The sequence below is a fragment of the Oncorhynchus kisutch genome, linkage group LG3, assembly GCF_002021735.2.
Source record: "Oncorhynchus kisutch isolate 150728-3 linkage group LG3, Okis_V2, whole genome shotgun sequence".
NCBI classification, from domain to species: Eukaryota; Metazoa; Chordata; class Actinopteri; order Salmoniformes; family Salmonidae; genus Oncorhynchus; species Oncorhynchus kisutch.
Window position 1 is genome coordinate 36489842 of NC_034176.2, and position 12464 is coordinate 36502305.

The 12464-nt window shown below is 44.1% G+C and overlaps 1 protein-coding gene across 2 annotated transcripts in view; it reads left to right on the forward strand.

The window, feature by feature from the left end:
• Positions 1-94: 94 nt before the first annotated feature.
• The window catches only part of tet3 (tet methylcytosine dioxygenase 3), a 62226-nt gene continuing 49856 nt past the window's right edge, over positions 95-12464 (forward strand). Inside the window, exons 1-2 of one of the 2 annotated variants that reach the window (XM_031805268.1) lie at positions 95-722; positions 2971-3726. In XM_031805268.1, the coding sequence (XP_031661128.1) occupies positions 3337-3726 (390 nt within the window). In that variant the 5' untranslated portion in view covers positions 95-722; positions 2971-3336. Of the gene's footprint in view, positions 723-2326; positions 2681-2970; positions 3727-12464 lie in introns of those variants that run through there. The other variant, XM_031805262.1, reaches the window with a different exon arrangement.

Consider the following 12464-nt stretch of genomic DNA (forward strand, 5'->3'; position numbering starts at 1 on the left):
TGGGTAGGCTACAATGAACATTCCTCTCAAATGATTCGATCTTTGAATTCCACAGATATTCCAAACTTAACAGTTTGACAAATAGCCCACACCAGTTACTATTATGTAGGAAATGACATCATGGCAAATACCAATTTTCATCATTTTGATTAGGACATAGCCCATCTCACATTTGTTTTCTTACCATCTAAAAAAGAATCCCATGATTTATAACTAATATAATTTCATGTTCATTTTGAGGGTTTGTGTGTAAAACGTAAAAATGTGTACTGTCTGAGATGAGAATGACGTCATAGGGAGACGCGTTAACCCTGTTGATCCACTGTGTGTATCGAACTCCACTCCGTAATTTGCTGATCACTTTAACCGCTCCACAACGTTTTCTGCTATTATTTTCTTCGTCTTTTAACTATAACCAGACCTCGGACCTTCAACGAGTCACTAAGTGAAAAACTGTGCAAAAGAATCGCGCATTTTCTCAAAGTTTATTGGCTACGTTTTGTTTTTATTCTGGGAGTTGAGTTGCTTTTTATGTTACTGTTCCACTGCAATTTTTGCATAATTTTTCTCATAATTCACCTTCGAACAACTTTTCAATAATAATATCTAGACTTTTGCTTTACCTTTGAAGGGGGAGTTTATGCTGTTTTATTTTTATAAACTTTATCTAAGGTATAAAAATAAAAAAATCGAGGGATTTAAAGACCCACCCGTCAAACGTGGTATGTATCCTATCTCTTGAGATATTTCTCTATTTCCTTTCTGTGGCCATCAGCCTTTCCAATAGCCTAACAGCTTGTTGTCGAAATAAATCTGGATGTGTATTCCACCAAATGAAAGTGAGTAGTATCTCATCAGTAAAGCAATTAGTCAAATACACATTGGGCCCACTGATAAAATCCCATTATTTAATGTGTGCGACTTCACACATGCCTTAACAGATTTATGTGTTCTGTTTGACAGATATTGAGGTTTATGTAAATGTATTGATACCATCTAATTGTGTATTGTTTTATCTTATGTTTTTCTCACTTTTTATCCTTTGATCATTGTTCTTGTCTATTTGCTCCCGGGGGTGATATTTGAAAAGTCGATTTGAAGTTTTTTCCCCTCCAACCACTTTAACTGACACTTCAATAAACTATTGACAAAGTATTTAATACACGAGTTAACCCGTCGTTGGTTATAATAATGGGTCTGTGTACCAGTCTTGTACAGCGCTGGAGTTTGCCTCCAGTTAAAGCGCCCGGTGTAAATTGCTGAATAAGCCATGTGCTTATTTGGGAAGTAGGGTAGTGGAGCGCGTGTTGCATTGTGGCAACGTGCCATTGCATCTGATTCTGCACAAGACTTTCACAGGAAAGTAGCCTAATTAATACCCGTTGCCAAATACTGTCTAATTGTGTGGCTAGGCCTATATTAGCGAGCATGTCAGGTCTCATTGGATAGCCTATATTTAGGCTTTTTCTTAACGATTTTTCCATTCCAGCATACATATTTTTTGTTGCATATTGGTTTTTGCACACAACCAAACTAGACAAAAATAAACTAATATTTCACAATTCACCCTGTATTTACGCTCAGTATGCATGGTTACACCTGTCCATAGGCACTTCATTTGGCATCTATATATTTATATTGATGATGCACAGGCTTCCTAAAAAGGTTGTAGATGTATTTATTTTTTGGGACAACAATAGGGGTTGATGAAGCCTAGGCTTGGATATAGAAGATTGACACCCAATATGCAGACTTTTAGGTCTCTATCGTGCCTAATAAATGAAGTCAAACTTCATGTGATTGGTTTGTATCAGAGAGCTTGGGACTAAAAGGTTCATTTTGCAAAACGATGATTCTGATATAATTGGCTTTACATTACCGAACCCTCATTGGTTTGAATGGTGTGAGCATTTTTTTATTTTATATTGTATTCTTTTGAACTTAACAACATGAATTGGTTATTTAAAGTACTATATAGGTAGAGAACATTGAATAAAACAAGGCTATGCCAAAAACACTTTTTAAAATAAACATGCAGATAGAACCTTAGTCCCAAGTTCTCGTAATGACACACTGCTCCGTCTGAATAGTGGTTGTGACTAATGTTGCAATAATAACGACTTTGTAACAATGTTTGGGACGACTGACAACATTGCAAAACTAAAGTAAGAAAGTAACTAGTAGGTTCCCTATCGCGAAAATAAAGTATTCGCCTCATCTGCGGATTTGCACAACTGAAAAGCATCTTCTTCATGTCATTCGAATTCCAGACACGTTGACAATATTAGGGGGCCTGATAATAAGTCGTCAAAGCACGATCAATTAGAAAGGAGAATTATACATTTCTGAGTGTATCCTATCTTTGTATATGCAAAATATGAAACAAAATGCTACCGCAGTGATTCAACGTGAGCGTGATTCAACGTCGGCGTAGGCCTGCTGCCGTGGAGAAACAATTTGGCTACACCGGGTGTATCGACGCAGTTAAAACATATCAGTTTAATGAGTCTGACTGCAGAACAAAGAGCTCGGTCGCGGGCATCAACGAAACTCCCTTTCTCATTCATACAGGACAAACAAAGCCCCCTCCTCGTGGGGAGGGATCGCCATTATAGAACTCGGCATTTTTCTCAATTTGCACGTAGGCCCATATCGACCCATGTGCATTTCATCTGCCTGTGTAAGACTCCCAGACAATATTAAAATAGACTGGCATCCCCAGACCCAGCCATTTCTAATGACAGGTCTAGACTACTAATACCTATCCTGATGTGAGATTTATGTATTTCCCTGTAAAGCAGTAATTGATACATTTGTGTGTGTGGAGGGGGGTGACAGGTGAATTTGATTTGTATTCTCATATTCTCTCTGTTTATTGGCCTACATGGAACACACACATTGCTATTGTCCATTGTAAGTAACTGTTCTCTCTTCCGTATTTCTCTCCATGCTGTCTATTCCCACTTTCAGATAGCAACCAGGTAGGCTACTGCTGGATTGGCAAGACCAGACCATGTCTCCTCTCACACCTCCTCCCCTGCTGTGGTTATGGCTGACCCCTATCTGTCCCTCTGGGTAGCTGGGAAAGATGCCCTATCCCCAACGACCAATCTCATCCAGCAGGCCAACCAGGAGACTGACAGGACAGGATGGACTAGACTAGCATCTAGAAGTTACGTATGTCTCAGCCCTTCTCAGCTCTTACAACAACTACCTTCCCAACTCCAGAACTCTCCCATTAGACTACACTACTCTGTGTTGCTGCTGTTCTGTTTTTATCCCTCATATTGCTACCAGGACTGTGCAGCTAGGCTTTAGGCTGGACTGTCTGTCAGAATGCACAGGGCCAAGGGAGGGTCTGGCCCCCCACCCTTCCAGGACATCTATGAATTCTCCATGGACGGTGACGAGACCGGGGCCCAGATCTTTCTGCGGGGCCCAAGGGTAGCCATGGAGGGCCCAGCGGTGCCCCTGTCCCCTCACTCCGAATATATCCAGACTGAGCACCAGCAAGGCGGTCTCTTCTCTCTCGGGCCCCCCGCCAATGGAGTGCCCCACGCTGCCCCTCAGGGTAAGAAGAGGAGGCGGTGCGGCGTGTGTGCACCCTGTATGCAGAAGGAGAATTGTGGCACCTGCAGCAACTGTATGAACCGTAAGATTGGGAAGCAGATCTGTAAGCTGCGTAAATGTGACCAGCTGAAGAAGAAGGGACAAAAGGACTGCGAGGTGAGTGGAAATGACTGGCCAAACTTCTAACTAACGCACATTCTCATGATATAGTCCCAGTGGCTATTTCTCATAGCTCAGTGTGAGACTGATTCCCTGTGGCTATTTCTCATAGCTCAGTGTGAGACTGATTCCCAGTAGCTATTTCTCCTAGTAAAGTGTGAGACTGTTTAGAGCTGATTGAGGGAAATTGAAGTTGAAAATGTTTACGAGAAAATGTCTCTCTAAGATATATGGCCCTAAAATGTAAGGGTCATGACCCATATAAGTTTAACAGTTTAAACATGAAAGGGTTTCTAGGTTTAGTTTGTATACAGATAACGACCATATGTGTACATACCACAGCAGAGGAGGATTGTATTTGGGTTCGATAACTGATGAATCACATTAATTTAAAAACAGCTAACTTTTAAAGTGCATGCAGCTGGCTGTCTTAGAAGGTTTTCATCAGACCACCAAAGTCATGACAAGCTGACGTTAAAGCCCCTGTCTGGATCCCCTTGAACATCCTTTAGTTGTCAAATCTGGACATGCATCACCCCAAGGCCTGGTTAAATGAACAGTCCATCCAAATTACACATACAGTACACCTAATCTTGCCTATACCTTAAAGTGTACCTAGGAACAAACAATGGTGGAGATAGGGACCCCTGAAGGCGTTCGCATGCTTCCCACCCGAAACAGTTCGGAACAGTTTGTGCATGTATTAACAGTTTGTGATGTTTTTGTTTGTTTTGGTCTTTGGCAAGGGTTTAATCGGCTGTTCGTGCACACAACATTATTTCATGAGGCAAGTCGAAGTTGGGAGCCGAAGTCTACGCCCCTTCATCGGTCATTGGTCAACAGTAGGGATTCTTCAATGAAGTGTTCGTTGTCATTCAATGATAGCCGACTCGTTCTCATGCACATTTTTTCACTTGAGAAGTACTGTACCAAACATACTAGTTAGATGTAAAATTGCACGACTAAGATCAACAAAAACGTCCAAATTAATGACATATTTCTTGAGTTATCTTAGATTCATTCAGACTGTTTTGGCTACGGCGTCTCAAGATGGACAAACAGCACTATTGCCGCATTTTTCTCATTTTTCAAGCATAGGTCTTTTAAGGGAGTATGGGAGCACACTCGTTCGGTTCGCCTAGCTGATTATGGCTAAGCCCCAGCCGAACCGAAGCGTGCAGAAGAAGCCTTTAGTGTGCTCCAAATAGCATGAATGGACTCAGACTAAGTTGTTAGGCAACTAGAAGACCAGTCCTTGCCCCAAACAGACATTGTAAATCCGTTGGAGGAATTATTACTCAGCAGATTTCCAGCCTGTTTAAAAGTAATGGAAAGAGGTGAGATATCCACTGAAGTGTGGGTATATGTTCATGTGCGCTATGTGCATGCGTGGGTATAGAAAACTTGATATACATGTATTACAGAAGATTTGACTACATTCTATTTTGGTTTGACTGAGGTTTTATGCCAATGCCAGAACTGTCTCCGTTAGCTCTATTTGTGGAATAATTGAGATGAGGGTCGTGTTTGGTTTCTCCTTCCAGTCAACAAACAGCAGCAGTGTAGAATTCCTTCCAGCGCCCTCTGCGTTTTCTCCCCTGACCCCTGAGGCCCCGCACTGACACTCAGGGTGGGGGTTGACCTTAGGGCCAGGGCCGAGGAGGGATAGGGAGGTTGGGGGTTGACCTAAGGTCCAGGGCCACGGAGGGAGGAGGGGAGGCAGGGAGACGGGGGCAGTGTGTGCGGTGCGTACACAGGATGGGGCTGAAAGGCAGGAGGACAGGAAGAATGTAAATAAATAGTCAGCAGTGAGGAGGAAGGGAGGAGGGCTCAGGAACAACTCTGAACTGGCTAGGGAAGGCCTTTTTCCCTCTGTGTGTGTGTTTTAGGATGGGGGGATGACTCTGTAGACAGGGACATGGATGACAGTTAGGACATGGTGGCCTGCAGCCTTGGGGACAGAGGGAAAGGTCTGAGTAGGGGGGAACAGGTTCAGTCAATCACAGGAAATCTTGGCTTCCCTCCTGGACTGCCCTCCCCTGCTCGGTCACTCTGTCCCCTTTGTTTTCAGACACTCGCTGTCCCAATCGGGGATTGGTTACCTAGACCTCACATGTGGTCATAGTTAAAGATAAGGTTTTTGGAGAGGAGTTGTAACCCAGACTTTTCAGTAGTCCTGAGTGGGAATAACTTACATTTATGGATTTATCCTAACTTATTGTCTTGCATTCACTTTTAGTAACTCCATATTCAGGGACTATACCATTTTTATAGCCTAACATTGTAGAAACGTCCAGCTATATCTAACATGATACTCATGAGGACATCTTCTATCTGTCTCAGAGAGGAATACAGAAGCAGCCCAGCTAGTGTTTATGGATTGGATATATGACCTTCCAGAGGTTCTCACTCAGTCCCATTGTTGTTAAAAGTAGAATGTTTATGGCCACCATAGATTATACCAGTGAACTCTAGGGGAACTCTTCCTCTATTCAACCGGCTGTTCAGTAGCTAGGGTCTGAACCATAGTAATAGTAACACTGACATGTAGCTGTCTCTCTGTCTCTTACTGTAGCTGCCTTTTATTTTCAGCAAACTTAACTTGTGTAAATATTTGTATGAACATAACAAGATTCAACAACTGAGACATAAACGGAACAAGTTCCACAGACACGTGACTAACAGAAACGGAATAATGTGTCACTGAACAAATGGAGGGGAGGGGTGGGGTCAAAATCAAAAGTAACAGTCAATATCTGGTGTGGCCCCCAGCTGCATTAAGTACTGTAGTGCATTTCCTCCTCATGGATTGCACCAGATTTGCCAGTTCTTGCTGTGATATGTTACCCCACTCTTCCATCAAGGCACCTGCAAGTTCCCGGACATTTCTGGGGGGAATGGCCCTAGCCCTCACCCTCTGATCCCCCAGACGTGCTCAATGGGATTGAGATCCGGGCTCTTCGTTGGCCATGGCACTGACATTCCTGTCTTGCAGGAAATCACGCATAGAACAAGCAGTATGGTTGGTGGAATTGTCATGCTGGAGGGTCATGTCAGGATGAGCCTGTAGGAAGGGTACCACATGAGGGAGGAGGATGTCTTCCCTGTAACGCACAGCGTTGAGATTGCCGGCAATGACAACAAGCTCAGTCCGATGATGCTGTGACACACCGCCCCAGACCATGACGGACTCTCCACCTCCAAATCGATCCCACTCCAGAGTATAGGCCTCGGTGTACGCTCATACCATCGACGATAAACGTGAATCCGGCCATCACCCCTGGTGAGACAAAATTGCGACTCGTCAGTGAAGAGCACTTTTTGCCAGTCCTGTCTGGTCCAGCGACAGTGGGTTTGTGCCCATAGGCAACGTTGTTGCCGGTGATGTCTGGTGAGGACCTGGATTACAACAGGTCTACAAGCCCTCAGTCCAACCTCTCTCAGCCTATTGCGGACAGTCTGAGCGCTGATGTAGGGATTGTGCGTTCCTGGTGTAATTCGGGCAGTTGTTGCCATCCTGTACCTGTCCTGCAGGTGTGATGTTCGGATGTACCGATCTTGTGCCTGTGTTGTTACATGTGGTCTGCCATTGCGAGGATGATCAGCTCTCAGTCCTGTCTCCCTGTAGCGCTGTCTTAGGCGTCTCACAGTACAGACATTGCAATTTATTGCCCTGGCCACATCTGCAGTTCTCATGCCTCCTTGCAGCATGCCTAAGGTATGTTTACGCAGATGAGCAGGGACCCTGGGCATCTTTCATTGGTAAATCTCCAATCTTGTAAATCAGTCATTCAGCCTATTTAAATGGAGAAAAGTAGTCACTGTGCAGTTTGGTATCATTGTGTGCACCACACTGAACATGGACCAGAGTAAAGTAGTCACCGTGCTGTTTGGTATCATTGTGTGCACCACACTGAACACGGACCAGAGTAAAGTAGTCACCGTGCTGTTTGGTATCATTGTGTGCACCACACTGAACATGGACCAGAGTAAAGTAGTCACCGTGCTGTTTGGTATCATTGTGTGCACCACACTGAACATGGACCAGAGTAAAGTAGTCACCGTGCTGTTTGGTATCATTGTGTGCACCACACTGAACATGGACCAGAGTAAAGTAGTCACCGTGCTGTTTGGTATCATTGTGTGCACCACACTGACCATGGACCAGAGTAAAGTAGTCACTGTGCTGTTTGGTATCATTGTGGTCACCACACTGAACATGGACCAGAGAAAGCAAAGGAGAGATTTGTCTGAGGAGATCATAGAAATAATAGACAAGCATGGTAAAGTTAAAGGCTACAAGACCATCTCCAAGCAGCTTGATGTTCCTGTGACAACAGTTGCAAATATTATTAGGAAGTTTAAGGTTCATGGAATTGTAACCAACCTCCCTGGGCGCGGCCACAAGAGGAAACTCAACCCCAGATTGAACAGAAGGAGATTGCGAATGGTAGAAAAAGATAGACCAAGGATAACTGCCAAAGAGATACGAGCTGAACTCCAAGGTGAAGGTACGTCAGTTTCTGATCATACCATCTGTCGCTTTTTTGAGCGAAAGTGACCTCCATGGAAGAAGACCCAGGAGGACTCCCCTTTTGAAAGAAAAACATAAAGCCAGACTGGAATTTGCTAAAATGCTGAGTCAAAACTGGAGCTTTTTGGCAAGTCACATCAGCTCTATGTTCACAGATGGAAAAGATGAAGTTTTTAAAGAAAATAACACCATACCTACAGTGAAACATGGAGGCGGCTCGGTTCTGTTTTGGGGCTGCTTTGCTGCGCCTGGCACAGGATGCCTTGAATCTGTGCAGGGCACAATGAAATCTCAAGATGATCAAGGCATTCTGGAGTGAAACGTACTGCCCAGTGTCAGAAAACCCTCTCTCTGTCACGTGTGCTCCCTCTCCGGCCTCTAGGTCACCAGGCTGCGCGTTATGGCGCACAGCTGTCACCATCGTAACGTTCACCTGGACTCTATCACTTCCCTGATTACCTTCCCTATATATGCCACTCTCTTTGGTTCCTTCCCCAGGTGTTTCAGTTTCATGTCTGTGTGCTGTTAGTGTTTCATGTTGTGTTTTATGTTCCGTTTATTTTATTAAAACACTCACTCCCTGAACTTGCTTCCCGACTCTTAGCGCGCAACGTTACGCTCTCAGTTGCAGGTCATGGGTCCTCCAACAGGATAATGACTCAAAACACACAGCTAAAAGCACCCAAGAATGGATAAGAACATAACATTAGACTATTCTGAAGTGGTCTTCTATGAGTCATGATCTGAATCCTATCAAACATCTATTGAAAGAGCTGAAACGTGGCACCCGTCAAACCTCAGACAGCTGGAGCGGTTTGCTCAGGAAGAGTGGGCCAAACTACCTGTTAACAGGTGCATACGTCTCATTGAGAGCCACCAAAAACATTTGATTGCAGTGATTGCCTGCAAAGTCTGATTTCTATTAAATATGGAATAAACAATGGTGGATGCCAAGTACTTTTGTCTGTTTCAAGTTATTTCAGAGAAAATTGTGCATTCTTCATTTTTTTGTGGAGGGGTACCAACAAATCTGAGCACGTCTGTATATGATATTGATGGTGACTTTCTCATAGAAACAGACCATTGCACCCTGGTAAACGTGTGATTTAGAGAGATCAGATTTATAGATGATATGTGACTAATAATGTCTTGTCTGTCTGAACCTGACAATCCCCTCACAGAGAAAGAGGGTGGGTGATTGTATGCACGTACATGTATGTGTACATGTGTGTTTGTGTACATGTTTGTGTTTGTGTACATATGTGTTTAAGCATTAGACTATAAGGCCATGACAACACAAACTACACGGAACAAAAAATATAAATGCAACATGCAACAATTTCAAAGGTTTTACTGAGTTACAGTTCATATGGGGAAATCAGTCCATTTAAATTCATTAGGCCTTAATCTGTGGATTTCACATGACTGGGAATACAGATATGCATCTGTTGGTGACAGATACCATAAGAAAAGGGAGGGGCGTGGATCAGAAAACCAGTCAGTATCTGGTGTGACCACCATTTGCCTCATGCAGAGCAACACATCTCCTTCGCATAGAGTTGATCAGGCTGTTTATTGTGGCCTGTGGAATGTGTTCCCACTCCTCTTCAAGGGCTGTGCGAAGTTGCTGGATATTGACAGGAAGTGGAACACACTGTCGAACACGTCGATCCATCCCGAACATGCTCAATGGGTGACATGTCTGGTGAGTATGCAGGCCATGGAAGAACTGGGACATTTTCAGCTTCCAGGAATTGTGTACAGATCTTTGCGACATGGGGCTGTGCGTTATCATGCTGAAACATGTGATGATGGTCGGTTAGGACATCTACTTTGTGAATGACACAAGTCATTTTTCCAACAATTGTTTACAGACAGATTATTTAACTTATAATTCACTGTATCACAATTCCATTGGGTCAGACGTCTACATACACTAAGTTGACTGCCTTTAAACAGTATGGAAACTTCCAGAAAATTATGTAATGTCTTTAGAAGCTTCTGATAGGCTAATTGACATCATTTGAGTCAATTGGAGGTGTACCTGTGGATGTATTTCAAAGCCTACCTTCAAACTCAGTGCCTCTTTGCTTGACATCATGGGAAAAACAAAAGAAATCAGCCAAGACCTCCAAAAATTGGAGACCTCCACAAGGGACCACGCAGCCATCATACCGCTCAGGAAGGAGACACGTTCTGTTTCCTAGAGATACTTTGGTGCGAAAAGTGCAAATCAATCCCAGAACAACAGCAAAGGACCTTGTGAAGATGTTTGAGGAAACAGGTACAAAAGTATCTATATCCACAGTAAAACGAGTCCAATATAGACATAACCTGAAAGGCCGCTCAGCAAGGAAGAAGCCACTGCTCCAAAACCGCCATAAAAATACCAGACAATGGTTTGCAACTGCACATGGGGACAAAGATTGTACTTTTTGGAGAAATGTCCTCTGGTCTGATGAAACAAAAATAGAACTGTTTGGCCATAATGACCATCGTTATGTTTGGAGGAAAAAGGGGGAGGCTTGCAAGCCAAAGAACACCATCCCAACCGTGAAGCAGGGGGGTGGCAGCATCATGTTGTGGGGGTGCTTTGCTGCAGGAAGGACTGGTGCACTTCATAAAATAGATGGCATCATGAGGGGGAAAATGATGTGGATATATTGAAGCAACATCTCAAGACATCAGTCAGGAAATTAAATCTTGGTTGCAAATGGGTCTTCCAAATGGACAATGACCCCAAGCATACTTCCAAAGTTGTGGCAAAATGGCTTAAGGACAACAAAGTCAAGGTATTTGAGTGGCCATCACAAAGCCCTGACCTCAATCTCATAGAAATTTTGTGGGCAGAACTGTAAAAGCGTGTGCGAGCAGGGAGGCCTACAAACCTGACTCAGTTACACCAGCTCTGTCAGGAGGAATGGGCCAAAATTGACCAAACTTATTGTGGGAAGCTTGTGGAAGGCTACCTGAAATGTTTGACCCAAGTTAAACAATTTAAAGGCAATGCTACCAAATACTAATTGAGTGTATGTAAACTTCTGACCCACTGGGAATGTGATGAAAGAAACAAAAGCTAAAATAAATAATTCTCTCTACTATTATTCTGACATTTCACATTCTTAAAATAAAGTGGTGATCCTAACTGACCTAAGACAGGGAATTTTTACTAGGATTAATTGTCAGGAATTGTGAAAAACTGAGTTTTTAAATGTTTTTGGCTAAGGTGTATGTAAACTTCCGACTTCAACTGTATTTACAAGTGTAAGATTGTATTGGTTAGGCCAGCAGTGAGTAGGATAGACAGAGAGAGGAAGCTGTAGCTGTGCTCTTTAGGTGAACTATATTGAGCAGAGGTTGAACATCTCCCTCTCCTCACATCCCCCTCTCCTCTTCTGTCCTCTCTGGCCCCTGTGTGGGTCCACCAGCTGTGCCCATTGCCTTGGCAACCACATCCCATCATCTCCATCTATTATTCTCCTCTCCAGACACGAGGTCTGACCACACATCTCATGGTGTTTACACCTCTTATTGCCTTAGTCACAGGAGGCCAGGCTTATAATTTGGAAGGAAGGCCACGCAAGACTAGTATAGCCTATGTACATTACTCTTCAAGATGCATATGGTGTTTATATGTCTACTGCCACTTTTATTTAACCAGAGGCTAAATCAGCCAGGTAGGTCATTTAGAGAGGACATGAGGAGTGGAGAGAACAGGACAAGGACATCACAGGAGAGTGGAGGACAGGAGTGGAGAAAGACAGAGCAGGAGAGGACAGGAGGGGAGGGGAGAAGAACATGAGAGGACAGGAGGGGAGAAGGACAGGACAGCAGAGGACTGAGGGGAGAAGGACAGGAGAGTAGAGGACAGGAGGGGAGAAGAACAGGAGAGTAGAGGACAGGAGTGGAGAAGGACAGGAGAGGACAGGAGGGAGAAGGACAGGACAGTAGAGGACTGAGGCGAGAAGGACAGGAGAGGACAGGAGGGGAGAAGAACAGGAGAGTAGAGGACAGGAGTGGAGAAGTACAGGAGGGGAGAAGGACAGGACAGGAGAGGACGGAGGGGAGAAGGACAGGAGAGTAGAGGACAGGAGGGGAGAAGCACAGGACAGGAGAGTAGTGGACAGGAGGGGAGAAGGACAGGAGAGGACAGGAGGGGAGAAGGACAGGACAGTAGAGGACTGAGGGGAGAAGGACAGGA